Source organism: Gadus macrocephalus, chromosome 14, assembly GCF_031168955.1.
Source record: "Gadus macrocephalus chromosome 14, ASM3116895v1".
Lineage (NCBI taxonomy): Eukaryota > Metazoa > Chordata > Actinopteri > Gadiformes > Gadidae > Gadus > Gadus macrocephalus.
This window is the reverse complement of record NC_082395.1, coordinates 10,124,152-10,141,141: the sequence shown is the minus strand read 5'-3', so window position 1 is coordinate 10,141,141 and position 16,990 is coordinate 10,124,152. Positions and strand designations below refer to the sequence as shown.

At 46.4% G+C, this 16,990-nt stretch overlaps 1 protein-coding gene across 3 annotated transcripts in view; it reads left to right on the top strand.

Annotated features, from left to right (window-relative positions):
• The window catches only part of syt7b (synaptotagmin VIIb), a 62,358-nt gene that overhangs the window by 37,545 nt on the left and 7,823 nt on the right, over positions 1-16,990 (top strand). For 2 of the 3 annotated variants that reach the window (XM_060070587.1, XM_060070589.1), the window contains 3 exons: positions 2,077-2,424; positions 5,117-5,239; positions 16,401-16,536. In XM_060070587.1, the coding sequence (XP_059926570.1) occupies positions 2,077-2,424; positions 5,117-5,239; positions 16,401-16,536 (607 nt within the window). The remainder of the gene's footprint in view (positions 1-2,076; positions 2,425-5,116; positions 5,240-16,400; positions 16,537-16,990) is intronic. The other variant, XM_060070588.1, reaches the window with a different exon arrangement.

The following is a 16,990-nucleotide window of genomic DNA, read 5'->3' as shown; positions in this document are numbered from 1 at the left end:
ACTTTTTACTTTTGAATTCAAGTCAACTGCATTTTCAAAAATATTGGACTCTGGAATGTATTTGAGATGCTTCTATGTCTGGTCCGTGTTTGTGTGAATTTGGATGCTGTGTGTTGTGTGTGTGCGTGTGCGTTGGTTGGTGTCTATGTATGTGCGTGTGTCTTTGTGCAGTCCAATGTAAGCGTATGCATACACATGGGTGAGTATGTTTGACTTCTGCCTTCTGCTAGTGTTTTCTCCCTCCAGCAGCCAGACTCTTAGCTGTCTGGGGACCCGTACTGTACTCACCTCAGAGTCTGAGTTCTTAGTGACGAGGCCAGGCGTGCCTGGGGCCATATATACCCACCGCCGCCACGGTTACACGAGCAGGCTGTCAATCCCTCCCCGGACGGAGCTGTTTAGCACAATCTTCCAGTAATCAGGCAGACCAGAGACAAAGGGTAGAGGATAAGGAGCACTTTTAAATGATTGTAAGAGCAGTAGGTGATTAGGGAGGCCTGAGACCTGGTGTGGAGATAGATTGGAGGCAGGACCCGGTCGGAAAGATGAAGCCAAAATAATAATAAAAAAAAAATAAAAATGGGTGAGATGGATTGAATTTTGCAATGAAAAGCGTGGGAAGTGTAGGTACCTTAGGGGCGCAGGTGAAGGGTGTCGGGGAACATTGATGGAAGTCCTGAAAAATAAGTAGAATAAAATAGTGATGCTAGCAGTTGCTGCAGTAGAGGCAATTCATTCACTTTTAGTTTGACCAAACTAATACTCATTATTACAATCTATTAATCCTGCATTTGATTCTGGTTCAAGAGGATGATTGTTTTGTAACGCACAATCTCAGTTTGATTGTGATCATTGTGAAGCCAGCTTGCCATGACTCATAAACTAACGCTAAATATTCTATACATTACTCAATCACTAATACTAAGTATTCTAATTACAAGTCATACAATAAAGCTACGTGTGCTGTAAACCTCTCATGCACTAACACTGAAGTGGTCAGCATACTTCAAAAGAAGTGGCATTATTCTCGGCTGTCCAAGACCAAAGAGGTCCTTGGCAGAAAAACTTGTTTTATACTCCATGCGGTTTCGGTTCGGTCACTGAATGTTCCATTAGTCAAGACCAGTGGGGTCTCCATGGCGACGGGGAAATCAGGTCAAAATAAATCACGCCAGCCCTGCGTTTCTAGCTAATCACACACAATGTTCCCATTGCCATCATCTGCAGAGATTTTGGCAAGTTTCAAAATCTTGGAGATGCTGGAAGTGCAGAAAGAAGGTCGGAGAGTCATGCATCATGCTTTTATTTTCTCTGCAATCATTTTGTTGGTACGACCTCGCCAAAGTTATTTTGCCCGTGAAGTATACTGACCGCTTAAAACATCTATACACAACCCATCCACTAATACTGGGTGCTGGAGGCGGGGATCAGTACACACATAATTGGCAAACATATCCTCTGCCAGCAGTAGCAAAAAAGTTTGTGTAAAGGTTTGAAATCAAAACCTTCTGAAAGCTTCATCTTCTCAAACGAGTACATTTTCTACACACCACTCATAATACTAAGTACTCCTATACTCCTATACTTATTCTCGTACAATAAGGTTTCCGTACAGCTGCTTTTGCCTTCACTGTTTCTTATTCTCTCTACCATCAGAACCTTTTTCTGTCTGCTCTGTTTTCATCTTTCCCTGTGACCTCAGTTTTTACCTTCCTCTGTCTACTCTGTTTTTATCTTTCTACGTCTACTCAGGTTTTATCTTTCCGTCCGCACTGTTTTCATCTTTCTCTGTGCACTCTTCATTCGATCCGACCCCTTTTTTTTACATTTTAAGGCTTTCTCCGCCATCTGCATTCAGATCTCCGATAAACCAAACAAAATAAATCCCATCCTGCATCAACACAGCCATACACTATGTTACCGTACCTCCTGTTCCTCCTCTGCTTTACAACCCTCCTACTGCCACCACTGCATACTCCTTCCATCGCCCTGGCGCCTAAACCATGGGTTCCCCCCTCCTGTCTGTGACCGCCTCCCTGTCCCGGTGCTACTGCTACTGTGTGTTCTGCCGCTCAGTTTCGGGGACGCCTCCCTGTCCTCTGCCTCCACGCTGGAGCACATCCCCTCCTCGGCTGTGGGCCGTCCCCGGCCCCTGGTGCGCCAGCAGAGCCTCCAGCAGCCCCTCACTCACCAGCCCCCGCCGGGCCCCAACGACCCCCCTGCCACCTCCCAGAGCCTGGGCCAGCTCCACACGGGGCCCGGCGGCGGGGGACACCGCGGGGGGCCGCGGGGGGTCCGGGGGAGCCCGGCCGGAGCTTCCCGGTACAGAGGGGCCGGGGCGGGCCGATCCAGGTCCAACCCAGGCAGCTGGGACCATGTGATGGGGCAGATCCGCAACAGAGGTCTGGATGTCAAGTCCTTCCTGTGAGTCCGCCGTTGCCTTCTGTTTCACAGTTAGAATGACTAACATCTATCATGGACGTGCACGTGTTCCGAGACGTTATTAATGATTACATATCTTGTTAGTCTATGACTGCTACATTGTTTGCATGGTCTGCTTTTTGAGAGGGAGCCCTGGGTCGTTTCATATGCTGCACAATGAATTGAAAGCCTGCCTGCGTGCTCTTTGAACTGACTGTCTGCCCGTACGTTTGCGAACACAATCCCAACACATTGGTTTTATATTCTGTGTGTTATTAGTGTCGTATCAGCCTTTTAACCTTTATTTTGCAACCTCCAGTGGAATTCAGATATATCTCATTTAAGAGCAAGTCGGGGTTGGGCATCTTGCGCAAGGTATGGTGTGGATATTCGGGATCGAGACGAACCTTTTGCGTGAAGTCAAACAACCAAACCATATTAGTTTCCTGTACCTCATTTAAATGTAGATGTAATAATAAAGGCAAGTGAACAACAAATCGCGTTTTTGCACCCTATTAAATTGCACAACTGTTGCATTGAGTTGGATTCTCCACTAGAGGGATGATGCAGCTGCTTCCCAGTGACTAGAATTATGATGGGCAGAGTGAGCTATCACAAGCTAGCTGGAACTTATGTAACAGAAGACACAAGACGGAAAGAAATCCAGCGATTCTCAAATATGGTGCAAATATGCCCATGTGTTATGCAACAGACTGTCCTTGCACACAAGGGAGGGCGTGCGTGGCATATAACACACACATATACACAACAGATTCTTCCATCCCACATGAAATAAAATAAGGTGAAACGTGCCAAGGCGAAATCCGAATTTATAATTAATTTGATGCAAATGCGTTGGACAAATGCACCGAAGCTGCTGTTTGGCTGCGGAGATCCACGGCCCTCACAGACGGTTCACACCATGCACTCTCGCCAAGCACCTCACCATTTAAGGTCCTCTGTTGCCTTCTGCCCAACCATACACAGACATAACACCCCTTTCCCCCTATACACTACGGCTACACCTTCCATCACCCCCCCCCCCCCCCCCCTATCCAACGCCACCATCTCGGCCCCATTAATTGTATCCCCCAGCCAGTGACCTCCATCCCAGATGAATCATCAGTCAATAGAATAGAGGCCGGGTGGACCAGTAGGGCACGGAGAGGCGGCCCGCGTGTGATGTCCCTGTCCCTGTGTATCTCCACGCAGCTGAACTTCCCCGCCCGTCAACCCGCCAGTATACATTTAAGTTTGTGTAGGGGGGAAGGGTGGCCGTAGCAGTCGTGTAGTAATTAAGCGTTGAGGCGTTTACACCAACACTAACTATTACCCGATGGATGCAGCTATCGCTCGTTTCCCGCCACCGCCACCAAGGTGCTGTCCAATGACAGGCGGAGGCGTGCGTCCCGGGGGATGATCGATAGAGCTAGTGTAGGTGGTAATGATCATGCCACCCTTGGGTTGGAGTGCGCCCTGCGTTCCCGCCATCCACACTAATCTAGTCAGCCCTGATCAACGAGCACCAGAGTGGCACCTTCACCGGCTGTTGTCTACCTTTTCCACCTAATTGTACCAAAATAGTTATTCGAGTCTCTCACACACACACACACACAAAAAACCACACACACGAAGAAGTCAGCGTTTAGTTTTAAGCGTCAATAAGCTGTTGCAGATCCAGACTGGAATTATCATGGAATCGAATGAAGGACACAGATGATTCAGGGACATTGCCAGCCTGAATACACTGTGTTGATATGAGTGTATTAATATGCAGATGTTTATTGGTTAAGGGTTTGCACTTCACAATTATTATTGTTATCATTGTCCCTTGTTTTGCCTTTATGGATAGGACGGTTGGTTGAACTAGAGAGGAGATGACATATTGCTTTGGACCACGGGTGGGGACCTAGGTCTCTATAAGGCATATTGCATACATCTTAGCGCACCAGCAGGGAGGCTCCCCCGCTGCCCAGGCCTTTATAATTCATGGTGCAGCATACCTACCTACATTGAAATTATAATAAGACCAAAACCTTGCTTTAATCATAATTTATTTATTGGGAGCATTCCTTTCAAATTCCTATTTACATGGATTCTAATTGACCTTCACAGATATTTTGTCAGAAATAGAAAATGATCTAATCATGTACTTTATTTTTCTCGCTGGCACAAACCCCAACTGAGAAACAGTGGACAGAGAAGATTGTGCATTACACACTATTTGTCTTCTGAATTTGATCCCGCCTAATCAATAAGGCCCCCACAGGGCGCTGGATTACGGAAACCTTAAGGGTCTAATAATAGTCATGAGAACTGACGCATTACCGCATTGCTGTACACTGAGCCAATAGATTGTCATAGAAGTAAAAAATGTTGATGGAGTCTACAACCACAGTACTCCTCACAAGAACCTTTCATCCAGAAAACAGAAAACATGCTTTCATATATTACGCCTTTTTTAATTAAATTGACGGAATGAAATTCAATAACTTTATATGCCCTTACTACCTCTTCCCACTCTCTTTGTCTGTGCAACACGTCTGTGTGTGTTTGTATGTATGTATGTCTGTGTGTTTGTTTGTGGGGATGGGTGTCCTCTGTACATGTGTCCGTCTACCATATGTTTATCTGGCGTACGTCTATGGACTGTGTTTCCCATGTATCTGCTTGTGCTGTGGGACCGCGTGCCCAGGGAGGGGAAGATGGTTGTTTTGTCTCTAGCGATTGGACTGGCTGAACAGGATGACTTTGCCAACCTCCCAGATCTACAGGAAGCACCGGCATGTCAAGAAAACCAAACCACACCAGAAAAGAGGTACTGGCCTGAGAGAGTACACGTAGGACCAGAGTCAATTATACCTGAAGAGAGAGATTAAGGAAAAGGGGAGACTTTAAATAGCAAAACATTTGGAGATTTCAGGGGTATACTTTTACTTTATAGGGTTGCCAAAAAACAGACTGAAATACAATATACTTAAGCAACTGTGCCCATCAAATATTCAGCAAAGAGTTTGATTTTGGAATTGAGAGCCTCAAACTGGCTGTGTGCACGAGCACAACCCATTTGATCATTTGAACGAGGATAGCATTGTTTAGAAGCTATTAAACAAACTCCATACAAACTTGATTCTCATTGCATCCTAGAAAGTAGAGCGTGTACTTTTTAGGAACCTTTTGTATTCAATCTGAGCCTTGGCTGAGACTACCAAAAACAAACGTATTTGATTGATGTTTGAGTTACCCTAATGTGTTGTGCTACAGTCTGTTTGTTCAAAGGGAACCTGCTTGATAATGCAACTTTTCACCTTTGATCTCCTTAACAAAAAGTCCATACATTTTCTAAAGCATTAATCAAAATAAGATATCGTTGCAAAAGCTAAATAAAGTGGTTGTTTTGAGACCAGGCTGTAACCAAGTAGGGGTTTGTTCTTTACAAATCTACAGTTTAATTTGTGATGCCACTGCAGTAGTCTACAACCGAGACAAAGTGTCAGTGCTAGAAGTGAAATGAAAAGGCAGTTGTTAAACTGCATTTTTGTGCTAAACTATCCTCCATCTTTCTTTGTGGTTCCAGTTTTTTGCAGCATTTTTTCATTTGCTTTCCATCGGCACATGGTCTACCAGCCGACTGCGAGGTGCTGTTATGTGCTCTCTCTTCATTTCTATGGAGCCATCTATAAATATAAACGGTTGCTTTTTATACTCTCTAAGTCATCAAGTCTCTACCCTCTTCATTAGTGGGCCTGGTGCCTGCTCCCCGCGGCTGGCGGGCCCATGGTTTCATCTGCCAGTCGTAGGCGGCGGAGCCGGGATGCTCACTCATTATTCGGGGAGGAGTAGTATGTGGCTTCCTCACGTGGAACACTTTGTCTAAAAATATGCCCACCCTCTCATCAGCGGGAGTCAGTGCACCCACAACAACTGAGGCGAGCAAGCGCTCTCTCTGTCTGTATCTCTGTCTCTCCCTCTCTCTCCCATCCCCTTCTCTCTCTCTCACTCTCTCGCTGTCTCTCTCTGTCTCTCTTTCTCTCCCTCCCTCCCTCCCTTCCTCACTCGCTCGCTCGCTCTCTCTCTCTCTCTCTCTCTCTCTCTCTCTCTCTCTCTCTCTCTCTCTCTCTCTCTCTCTCTCTCTCTCTCTCTCTCTCTCTCTCTCCCTCTCATTCTTTCCCTCCCTTCCTCACTCTAGCTCTCTTTCACTCTCTCTCACTCTCTCGCTCTCTCTCACCCTCTCCTCTCTATCCCACCCTCTCTCAGCTATGCCCTCTCATTGGTCAAAACGAAGTGGGGAAACACCTCACTGAACTGACGAAGGCTGTCCTCTTATCATATGATGCCATGAACCAACAGTTTGGGTTTGCAAGAGAGGGGGTGGACAAAAGGGATGTCATGTCTGTACAAGGTCGTGGCTGGAGGTAGAAGTGTAAACTTGCGCGGTCCGGTGAACCAGAATTGTTTGGCTCTAAAGGCTGAGATTAAAGGGTGACACATTTCCCAGAGCAAACAACTTATTCTGTGAATCCCTTCCAGATTTACGGATGCTACTTTAACTAGGTCAAATGTGAACTTAAAGCATGTGAAGAAAAAAGGAACTCGGTGCTCAGCATGTGTGTGTGTGTGTGTGTGTGTGTGTGTGTGTGTGTGTGTGTGTGTGTGTGTGTGTGTGTGTGTGTGTGTGTGTGTGTGTGTGTGTGTGTGTGTGTGTGTGTGTGTGTGTGTGCACGACGTGTGTGCATGCAGGGTATGTAGGCAGACACCATTCTGAACCTGTTTATTTGTTTGCGCAGTGGTGATGATCGGTGCACAGCCTTGAGATCTCAGACGGTGCAGTTCGCCGGTCTTTGACTCTATCCCCATGTCCCCCTTGTCTGCTCTCTCCTGAACTGTCTGGCAGTGCGGGCGCCTGTCAGAAATGACTCCCTTTAATCACAGCCAGCTGGTCACAAGCTGCTGGCCCCCGGGGTCGCGTCACACCCAAGGAGCCGTCCACTGTCCTTCCACAACTAATGGCAGCCCTCCATCATCATCATCATCATCTCTGTCCCTCTGTATTCTTCCCGGTCGCCCCCCGGCCCCTGTCACCATCGCTTGCCCCCCTGTGCCCGATCATGGCCGTCGGAGCCCAGTCGAGTGGGAAATATGGATCGGCAGCGTCTTCCGCCCACCCCATCTGAAAGATGGGGAGTGGTGGCACCTTCAAGGGAGAGTGGTTGGGAATGAGTGGGAGAGGTAAGACTGACTCAGAGAGAGGTTTAGATTGACGGAGGTCAATCTAAGGTTTGGACAGACCGAGTAAGGTTAGACTGACCGAGAGAGGTTAGACTGACCCAGAGAGATTCAGACTGGCCGAGAGAGGTTTAGACTGACCAAGAGAGGTTTGACTAACCGACGGAGGTTTGACTGATGGAAAGAGGTTTAGACAGACCGAGTTAGGGACCCTAACTCGGTCTGTCTAAACCTCTCTCCATCCGTCAAACCTCCGTCGGTTAGTCTACCCTAACTTAGGGTAGACTGACCGAGAGAGGTTTGACGGATAGAGAGAGGTTTGTACTGAACCAGAGAGGTTTAGACTGACGGTGAGAGGTTTGGACTGATGAGAGAGGTTTGGACAGACAGAGAGGTTAAGACTGGCCGAGAGAGGTTTGGACAGACGAAGAGAGGTTTAGACTGATGAGAGGTTTGAACTGAGACAGAGAGGTTTAGACTGGTTGAGAGAGGTTTTGACTGAACCAGCAAGAGGATAACATTGACTGAGAGAGAGAATAGACTGTCTGAGTGAAGTTTAGGCTGACGAGAAAGGTTAAGACTGACGGAGAGAGGTCAAGACTGACGGAGAGAGGTCTAGATTGATCCAGAGAGGTCTAGACTGACAGAGAGAGGTCTAGACTGACATGCTCTTGAGGCTAACCTGGCATTCTCTTACTTTTAATTTTATCCCGTTCTTTGCCCTCATCTTTTTTTAGGTACTGAAGTTCCTTTGTCTAATACCTATGTTTATTACAACCTTAGCCTGTAAATCAAAAAGCATTAAGAATGTAATTTAAGACAATGTTCTTTCAACATAGGAAAAGTTACGATATCTTTTAAACACAATTTTAACCGTGAAACAGCTGTTCCTCTTATTTGGAGTAAAGGCCTTTCTCATTGGAGTTAAACACGCACTGTGTGCACTGTGAGTGCGTGAGAATGTCTGTGGCAGGCTTTCAAAAAGAGGACAGTGATGTGCACTGGGTTTTTAAGAGCTACTCATCAATACTTGATGAGTAGCACAAACTTGAGTGATAGTTTCTCTTTTTGAACCTCTTGTTCAGTCAGAAAATAATGAACAGAGTTTCATAACAATCCTTTAAGCCAGTTGTCTATGAGGTACGTGTATAAGGACAAGAAACAGAGCAGTACGCAAGCTGGTAATGGGGACCAACCATGAATAAATTGCAACAACTTTGGATCTGCAGTGTACTGGACATTTTATGAATATTATTCACACTCGTCAGTTATGGTCCGAACAAACCTGCATTTTTCTGTTTCATCTGCACTTCTCAGATGAATCCATACCAATTAGAATATATCTTTCATGGAACTTTATATAAAAATCATGAGACGTTAGGGATATTGTCAAAATCCTGTCACAGATTACCTGCGATGCTTTCTGACGTTGTGCTACTCTGGTACAAGCACTCATGGATAAGTGTAATGGCTGAAGAGGTATCATCACTGTCTGGGGTTGCTGGGGGGAGAACTCTACAGAGCCTTCCCCTACTCTTCACACGTTACACATAATAACCTCGGTTCACATGGGGCTTCCCCATTGTCAATGGTTGGCTTTGCGAGATGAAGAAGTAATATATATATATATCCGTGGAGAACATCAGGGACACTAGACACTAGACTTTACGTTGGGCTGCCGTGGGAGTGCCGCTGGACGACACATCCCAAGCTTTGGACCATGTGGTCGTTTTCGCCGAATGCCCTCGTCGCTCAAAGATTGTGTGTGACTGCAAAACGAGCTGAAATCGTGTGGTCTGAGCCTGGCTTCATCCTCTGGGGTTGCTATGTGATTTGACTGATTACATTGGAGAAATTACATGTTGTTTGCCTGTACACATTCCGGATGTACTCCACGTCTTTGCGTCACGCCAAACGATTAAAAAAGAAAACACTAAAACCAAAACAAAGCCAGTCACCGTACCGTTCTAAATTCAGCCTCCATCTACCAGCTGACAGGGGCCACCTCAACGCCGTGTGGCAATCACAGCGAGCCGGGGCTCCTGATGACGGCCCTGCTGCTCCCAGGGTGCGGCCAATAGCACAGGGGCAAAGATGATTGTAAGGAAACAGGGATGTAGGTCACCACAAACGAGCCATCTTTCCTATTTTTTTTTCCTGAAACCGTCAGACCTCTTCCGACTGGAACTCATTCAGCACCCTACCCCCCCACGCCCCAGCTATACGGCTCTACGGCTGGGGCTGGGGACCTGGGAGCCGATTACCGGAAAAGCAGTCGATGAAAAGCAAAAAGGGACGTTGACCACTTGGCAGTGGGGGAAGGAGGAACGAAATAAACGTCCGCTGACGGGTGATTTTGACACCTTGTTTTTGAAAAATACTTCATTTTGTATCGACCGGTTTTATCGATCTATGAAACAGGACGTGCCGTGGCTTTGGCCCTCGCTCTCTGGCACTAAGTTGAGTGAGGCCATGAGTTGATGCAGAGAACTGGTGGAGTTTTTGTTTTCCAGTGAAAGGCGGCATATACGCGACGGCTCCATTTGCTGTATTAAGTTTCTGCGTCATGGGGTTGCGGGGGGACGAGGTACGGTTGAGTGTTTTGTCTCAGCGTTTGCCGAGTGCGGAGCGTGGTGACACAGAGACCCCGGTCTCGTCCATCAAACCGCGCGACTGGAGCGCATTGCCCCCCTTTCCTGGGGGCTGTGTATGGCCGTCAGGAGCCCTCATATGTTTATAGATGTACGCTTTCTTCCTCATCCCTTATGATCTCTGTACCCCTCCCTATGCCTTTTATCTCAACCCCATAATGGCATGCCATTCCCAAAGAAGCAACCCTCATATTCCCACCCTCACTCTCGTCTCTCGGCGTTTCCTCTTTTTTCTCCATTTCCATCTTGTCTCTGCTGCACCTGTCCTGAATTTCTACCGACTCGAACATTTCTTCTTCTCCATTGCAAATCGAAAAATTTTAAGATCTTTAATCCTACTTCCCCCCCCCGCTGTATGAATACAGGATATAACATACGACAACAACAACAATGCCATTCTGATACGGCAATGACAAAGTAACAGAACGAAGAATTCACATGCAAGCGATCCAAACGCATCCATCATTGTTTGGCTGGTTGTCATGACACTGCATGGCATTCAATCAACCAAAACTGCATTTGGAGGAAAATGGAAGCCAAAATGAGGGAAGTAGTTTACTTGCTGGAGGGCAGGGGTGTGTGTGTGTGTGTGTGTGTGTGTGTGTGTGTGTGTGTGTGTGTGTGTGTGTGTGTGTGTGTGTGTGTGTGTGTGTGTGTGTGTGTGTGTGTGTGTGTGTGGGGGCTGGTAATCGACCCCCCTTTCCTTACGTTCCCCAGCCGTTGTGTCAGCCCCCTTCCTCTCCTCTATTACTCTATCTGTGGACTCATCTAATCTGGCCTCCCTTGGGGGGTGGGGGGGATGCTGACTGACGTGGTGATGGGATGATGTCAGAGCAGATGACTGTCAGCCGACCGTCAGGCTGAGATACATCTGCATCAGGAATATCTGGACCAGGAAATGAAATCCACACTGGTCGCTGAACAAACACGTGCAGAGACTGAATGTGGCACACACATCACATGAAACATTATCATATTAGACATGCACACTCCTCCCGCACACACACACACACACACATGCTCACTCACTCACTCACTCACTCACTCACTCACTCACTCACTCATTCAGTTGTATTCATGCCTGCATGCATATGCATAAACACACTCACGCAGACAAACATTTGCCTTTTGCATTTCTCTTTCACATGCACACCAAACAGATGGCTATCCTTTGAGTCCAGGAAGGTCGTTCACCAACTGATCATGATCTAGCCTAGCCTAGCGTAGCGTAGCATGTCACAGTGTCCTTCAGCTCCGCTGGCATGCTACAGCCTTGTCGCGTCGCCCACTGGCTACAAAAGGTGCCTCGTTTGGTGTGAAAAATAGGAATCTGTTCAACAATGAAATAGTCTCGAACGTTTGTTAAAATGTTCACTCGATGCCTCTCAAATAGAGGCAGTGTTTGCCGATGGTTTTAGTTTGCAAGCTAGTGGACAGAGACAACTATCCTCTTATAAGTACTATACTAAAGAATGTTGTTTGTTGCTTTTCAAGTCATTGTTCAATTGTCTGTGTCATTTTAAGGTGCACAGGCAATTTTTAACCGCAAAAGCTCAACGGAAAAAGTGGAGGGAGAGGATGCGCAATTGTGTAATGGAGGGATTGCAGTGAGAGCATTGAGCGGCACCTGCCCTAGTCTGTTGGCTGCCGGTCATGTTCCGCCGTCTCTGATCCAGATAATAAATGTGACACTTTATTAGAAATGGATCTGCCTCAAGCATTGTAAATTTGGACGGCGAAAGGACTGACTTAACATGCCTTAAATCTGTGAATTAAAAGAAAACCTAATAGCATTGTGAAAGCGTGTCTAGACTACAGCTGTGTGTGCTTGAGAGTAACACAGCATGGGAGTCGCCTTCTTTAACTGGCCTTTCATATGGAACCATTATGAAAGGGAGAATCTGGAAGCATTAATATCAGCATCACAAGATGACAAAATCTGTTTAGTGGGACAAACAGCAGTAGGCAGGATTGGTTTCTAAAGTTAGGCTGTATGTGTTGTTGTTCCAAGCTCTGCAACCCCCTCCCCCCCTCATATTGCCTGTTTCCTGTTTGAGTCTTCATTTTGCTAATCCTGCTGCCTCTCTAGAAGTTACTCACATGATACACACAGTACACCACTGGCTAAATGATGTCACTTCCTCCCCTTTTCACATTTCCTAATCAATGCTGAGCCCAAGGACAAGGCAATTCCCCTCTCTCTCTCTCTCTCTCTCTCTCTCTCTCTCTCTCTCTCTCTTTCTCTCTCTCTCTCTCTCTCTCTCTCTCTCTCTCTCTCTCTCTCTCTCTCTCTCTCTCTCTCTCTCTCTCTCTCTCTCTCTCTCTCTCTCATACACTCTGTGACATAAAGAAGGGGAGGACAGGTCTGGGATGCCTCCTTGAGGATGTAACCAGCTCTCCTTTGTTCAATCAGTAAAACCCTGGTCAACATCTCTGCCCAGCATCCAGAGCACAGAGGTCATATGCACCGTCAAAGTGTGTGTGTGTGTGTGTGTGTGTGTGTGTGTGTGTGTGTGTGTGTGTCTGTGTGTGTATGTATTTGTGTGTGTGTTTATATATTTACACATTATAACATAGCTCCATAGCCGATCCCCTCTGTTCCTCCTTGACCAGTAAAGAAGATAACAATGAAAAAAATGAAATCATATCAAGTGTGGGTCTCCGTCGAGAGGCGGGAAAAAGTTTCCTCAGCAGCACTGCCTCGGGGGCATGGCCAGCTCATCACAAGTTGGCTTCTGTCTAAAGTTTGAGATGCCTTCCTTTCCTTCGAGGTGCCCCGGCTGGAGACCAGAAGGCTGTTGACTTTCAACAGCCCCACAGAGCTCGCTGCAGCGGCTCCTCGCTCGCTCCTAGAGGAGAGGTTCCCCGGTGGCGTTCAGAAGCTAGTGTGGATCGTTTCAAAGCCTCCTCTCCCCACAACCCACACCCCCTTGAAAATACCTTGATTCTTATCCCACCCCGGTTCTGCTGAATATTCCAGTTACCATGGTAACTCTAGCCCCCCTGTTAATAGATCATGATCATGGTAGCAGGCGTAACAAGTACAACCCTAAGCAGAACTGCTAATTTCTTCAGAGTAGTCATGGTTACGACAACCCCTGAGGACTAAGTGATGTAACCGTAAGAGTTGTGATTTAAAGAAGGGAGTCAGAAGTACAAAGGACAATAAGTCAGCTTTGCTTCTTTTTGCAGAAGAGCTCCCACCTCTATTACAGGGAAAACGGATGTGAGACATCTCTCATTTCATTTTTAATTGGGGATTGTCATTGTTATTTTGATATAGTGGTTGGCTTTTAGTGATGATTAGGGGTGTACGTGCAACCATTGGAGAATGTGATGGCCTTGTGTTTGTTGGCGCTGCACTCTTTTCTTCTTCTGTAGTACACCAGTGTGTGTGGGTTCCCAATCGACACCACCTCATGGTGTTCATTGGGAGGGCAACAGTTCTTCCTGTGTTGTCTCCAGCCTTGCAGAAGACTTTGTCAGCACACTGTCTTGCAAACATTTCCTTTCATTGACTGGACTGGAATCAGGTAACTTGAGGACATTATCATAGCCCTCGGCAGGAAACCAGACTTTTTAACCCCCCCCCCCCTCCCCCCTCCCCCCAACCCCTTCCCCAAGGAGCTACACCATATCAATGCATGTGTGCGGCGGTGAATGCAGATGTGCATGGTTTATGTTCAGAAATTGCATGGAGGGATGGTCTGAGGGATGTCCTCAGAGATGTCCTCATCGATACGTCTGTACGTTTATGTCTTGCTGCTCACGGCCACTTCTCTGCAACCTGACCCTCAACACGTCTGCATCACACACACTAGGTCTCTGTCTGAGCGGATCTCCATCACTAGAGCGAGGGGCGCAGCAACAGAACACACTCTATAACGTTCTGCGCAGCCGCTCCATGACAGCTTTGTGACACCCAAAGACAGACCATGACGGGACCATGCTCACTCTTGGATGGCTGGTGAAAGCTGTAATCTGTGTTTTGCATTTAAATGACTGTATTTCCTAACATATGTCTTAGCCTGACAAGTCATACACATATTCATTATTTGATTACATTTGGTAACATGTGAGTTTCCATTGCCAATATTTGACTGTTAAACGAATAATATTGCACTAGATTGCCTAACCTATATAGAGGGAATTGACAGATGGCACTGTGGGTCCAAAGAAAGATAAAGATGCGTTGTGGAGCAGCCAAGCAGTAAGTTGCTTATTTAAACATCCAGTGTGTGTGTGTCGGTCTATCTTTCTCTGCTGACGTGTACTTTATTCATCATTTATTTCCCTCCCTGCCTCTGTCTCTGCTGCCACTTCTCACAGCCGGCCACTGTCTGTCCATTTGATCTGGATGCGATAGGAGAGACAAAGGGGGTTACTTGCCCCTTTCTCATCTCTTTCCCATTCATTTATGTTTGAACATTTCTGCATGAAATTACAATGTGTTGTACTTTGTAATGTGTCGTAACATCAATTTAGCCGATGCCTTCCGACAAGATTGCAGGCGGAAATGTTTATGGCATAAGAAAATTAATGGCAGCCTAATTAGTGGTATTTATTCATATGTCGTTAATTTTTCATGGTGGCATAGTGCGATGCACTGCAGTTGTCAAACATAAATAATGGAGACAATCCGAGGCTTTGTTCATATATTGTTGAGGATCGCTCTAGATTTAGGGACTTTCTCACTTGTCCCTCGAGTTGATACAGTGAAGCAACATAAAGAAAACCAAACGATAACAGATTATGGAGGCCATCTCTTTTGGTGTCCTTTGAAACATGCAGGCTCTCTGGTGCTCATTGTTTCCTTCTCCTCTGTCCATCGTTCTCCTTCTGCCTGTCCCTCTTCTGCCTGCCCATGTGATCCAATTGTGTGTCGCTCTGCCGAGCATGCCTCTTTAACACAAACCAGGGTCCGTCGTGTTTTTGTGTACAAGCTTTTATATCCTTTACTCTCTCTCTCTCTCTCTTTACTCTCTCCTTCTCTCTTTCCCCTTCTCTCTCCTCTTCCTCTTACAGACCTAAGACTTAAAGAGGGATATGGAGTCTCAATCTCACGTTGACTTCGGTCGTTCAGCTCACTCAGATTATTGTTCTTGTTCCCCGGGAGTACGGACAAGGCAGCCTCTGCTTCGCCCTCACCCTGTACCTCTGCATAGAGAGCCCCTCAAGAGTATCGCTCCCTTTCGGCTCATCTTTCGGCTCATCTTTCCACCTCCATTGTGGTTTTACAGCCCACCATAGTCAACTGTCCCCAGTTGACAATGACTATGAGTCCACTATTCACTGCATTCCAAATGTTTACCTCAACAATATGGACTTCAAACTCTTCAGGAGTCTTTGTTTTTTCTTGTTTCTTTAAATTTCCATTTCTTATGGTCACTTAATGGAGATTTGAGAATTGAGAATTTCACATGTAGATAACAGTAATTATCTTGTTACAGCTACTTACTACTGTATATTTTGCATTCATATCAATGGTGCTAACCTTTTGTACTTTTGAATATGGAGAGAGAATGGGTCTGTCTGTCTGTCTGTCTGTCTGTCTGTCTGTCTGTCTGTCTGTCTGTCTGTCTGTCTGTCTGTCTGTCTGTCTGTCTGTCTGTCTGTCTGTCTGTCTGTCTGTCTGTCTGTCTGTCTGCCTGTCTGTCTGTCTGTCTGTCTGTCTGTCTGTCTGTCTGTCTGTCTGTCTGTCTGTCTGTCTGTCTGTCTGTCTGTCTGTCTGTCTGTCTGTCTGTCTGTCTGTCTGTCTGTCTGTCTGTCTGTGTGTGTGTGTGTGTGTGTGTGTGTGTGTGTGTGTGTGTGTGTGTGTGTGTGTGTGTGTGTGTGTGTGTGTGTGTGTGTGTGTGTGTGTGTGTGTGATCAGGATGGGGAGGGTTGGAACCCTCCCCATCCTTTTAGAAACCTTTTTTACACCACTGAATATATTGACAAAGGTATGTTGCTGATCCGGCACACCGATTGCAGTACACTAAATGTATTGTATCATAACTAATTAAGTGTTGATGATCTACTTATTGTGGCCTTTATATTGGGCTATTTTGAGTTGGGGGGGGGGTAATTTGTATTTTGCTTTGCGGCTGTGTTTCTTATCAGAACTCCGGGTAACAAGTCCGGCGTAAGCCCAAAGGGTCAGACCCCCGAAGACGCCGGACGGCGGCATGGGCCCAGCCGCGACGCCAACTCCTCCGTCTCAGACCTCGCCAACTCTGTCACCAGCGACATGCTCATGGTAACCTCTTTATTTCACTTAAATTATTCAGAAGCAATGCCGGTGACCCACTATATATATCACTGGGGGAAGGGGAGCACGAAGAGAAAGTCAAAGTGTATGTATGCTGTGCTCAGGAGGCTCAATTAAAAGCAAAGACACACGCAATATCTTTAAATAAAGGTACAAAACCATGGTGGCAGGATTTGACAATGAGCGTTTAACACAAGCAGGCCCTGAGAAAAGGCAGTCCAAAACTAATTGAAACTGTCTGGCACATGAACATTTCTTGTCATCATATTAAGCTGATCATGAAGGGGGGCTGTGCTGTAACACCATCATTTCGGGATCCCACAATGCATATCCCTATTCTGAATCCAACTAATCACATTCTCTGGAGCCTATTACCTAAGTGGTGCCTCACAATAGCACCACAGTCGTTCATCTGTTGATTGGACATTCAAATATGAGAACC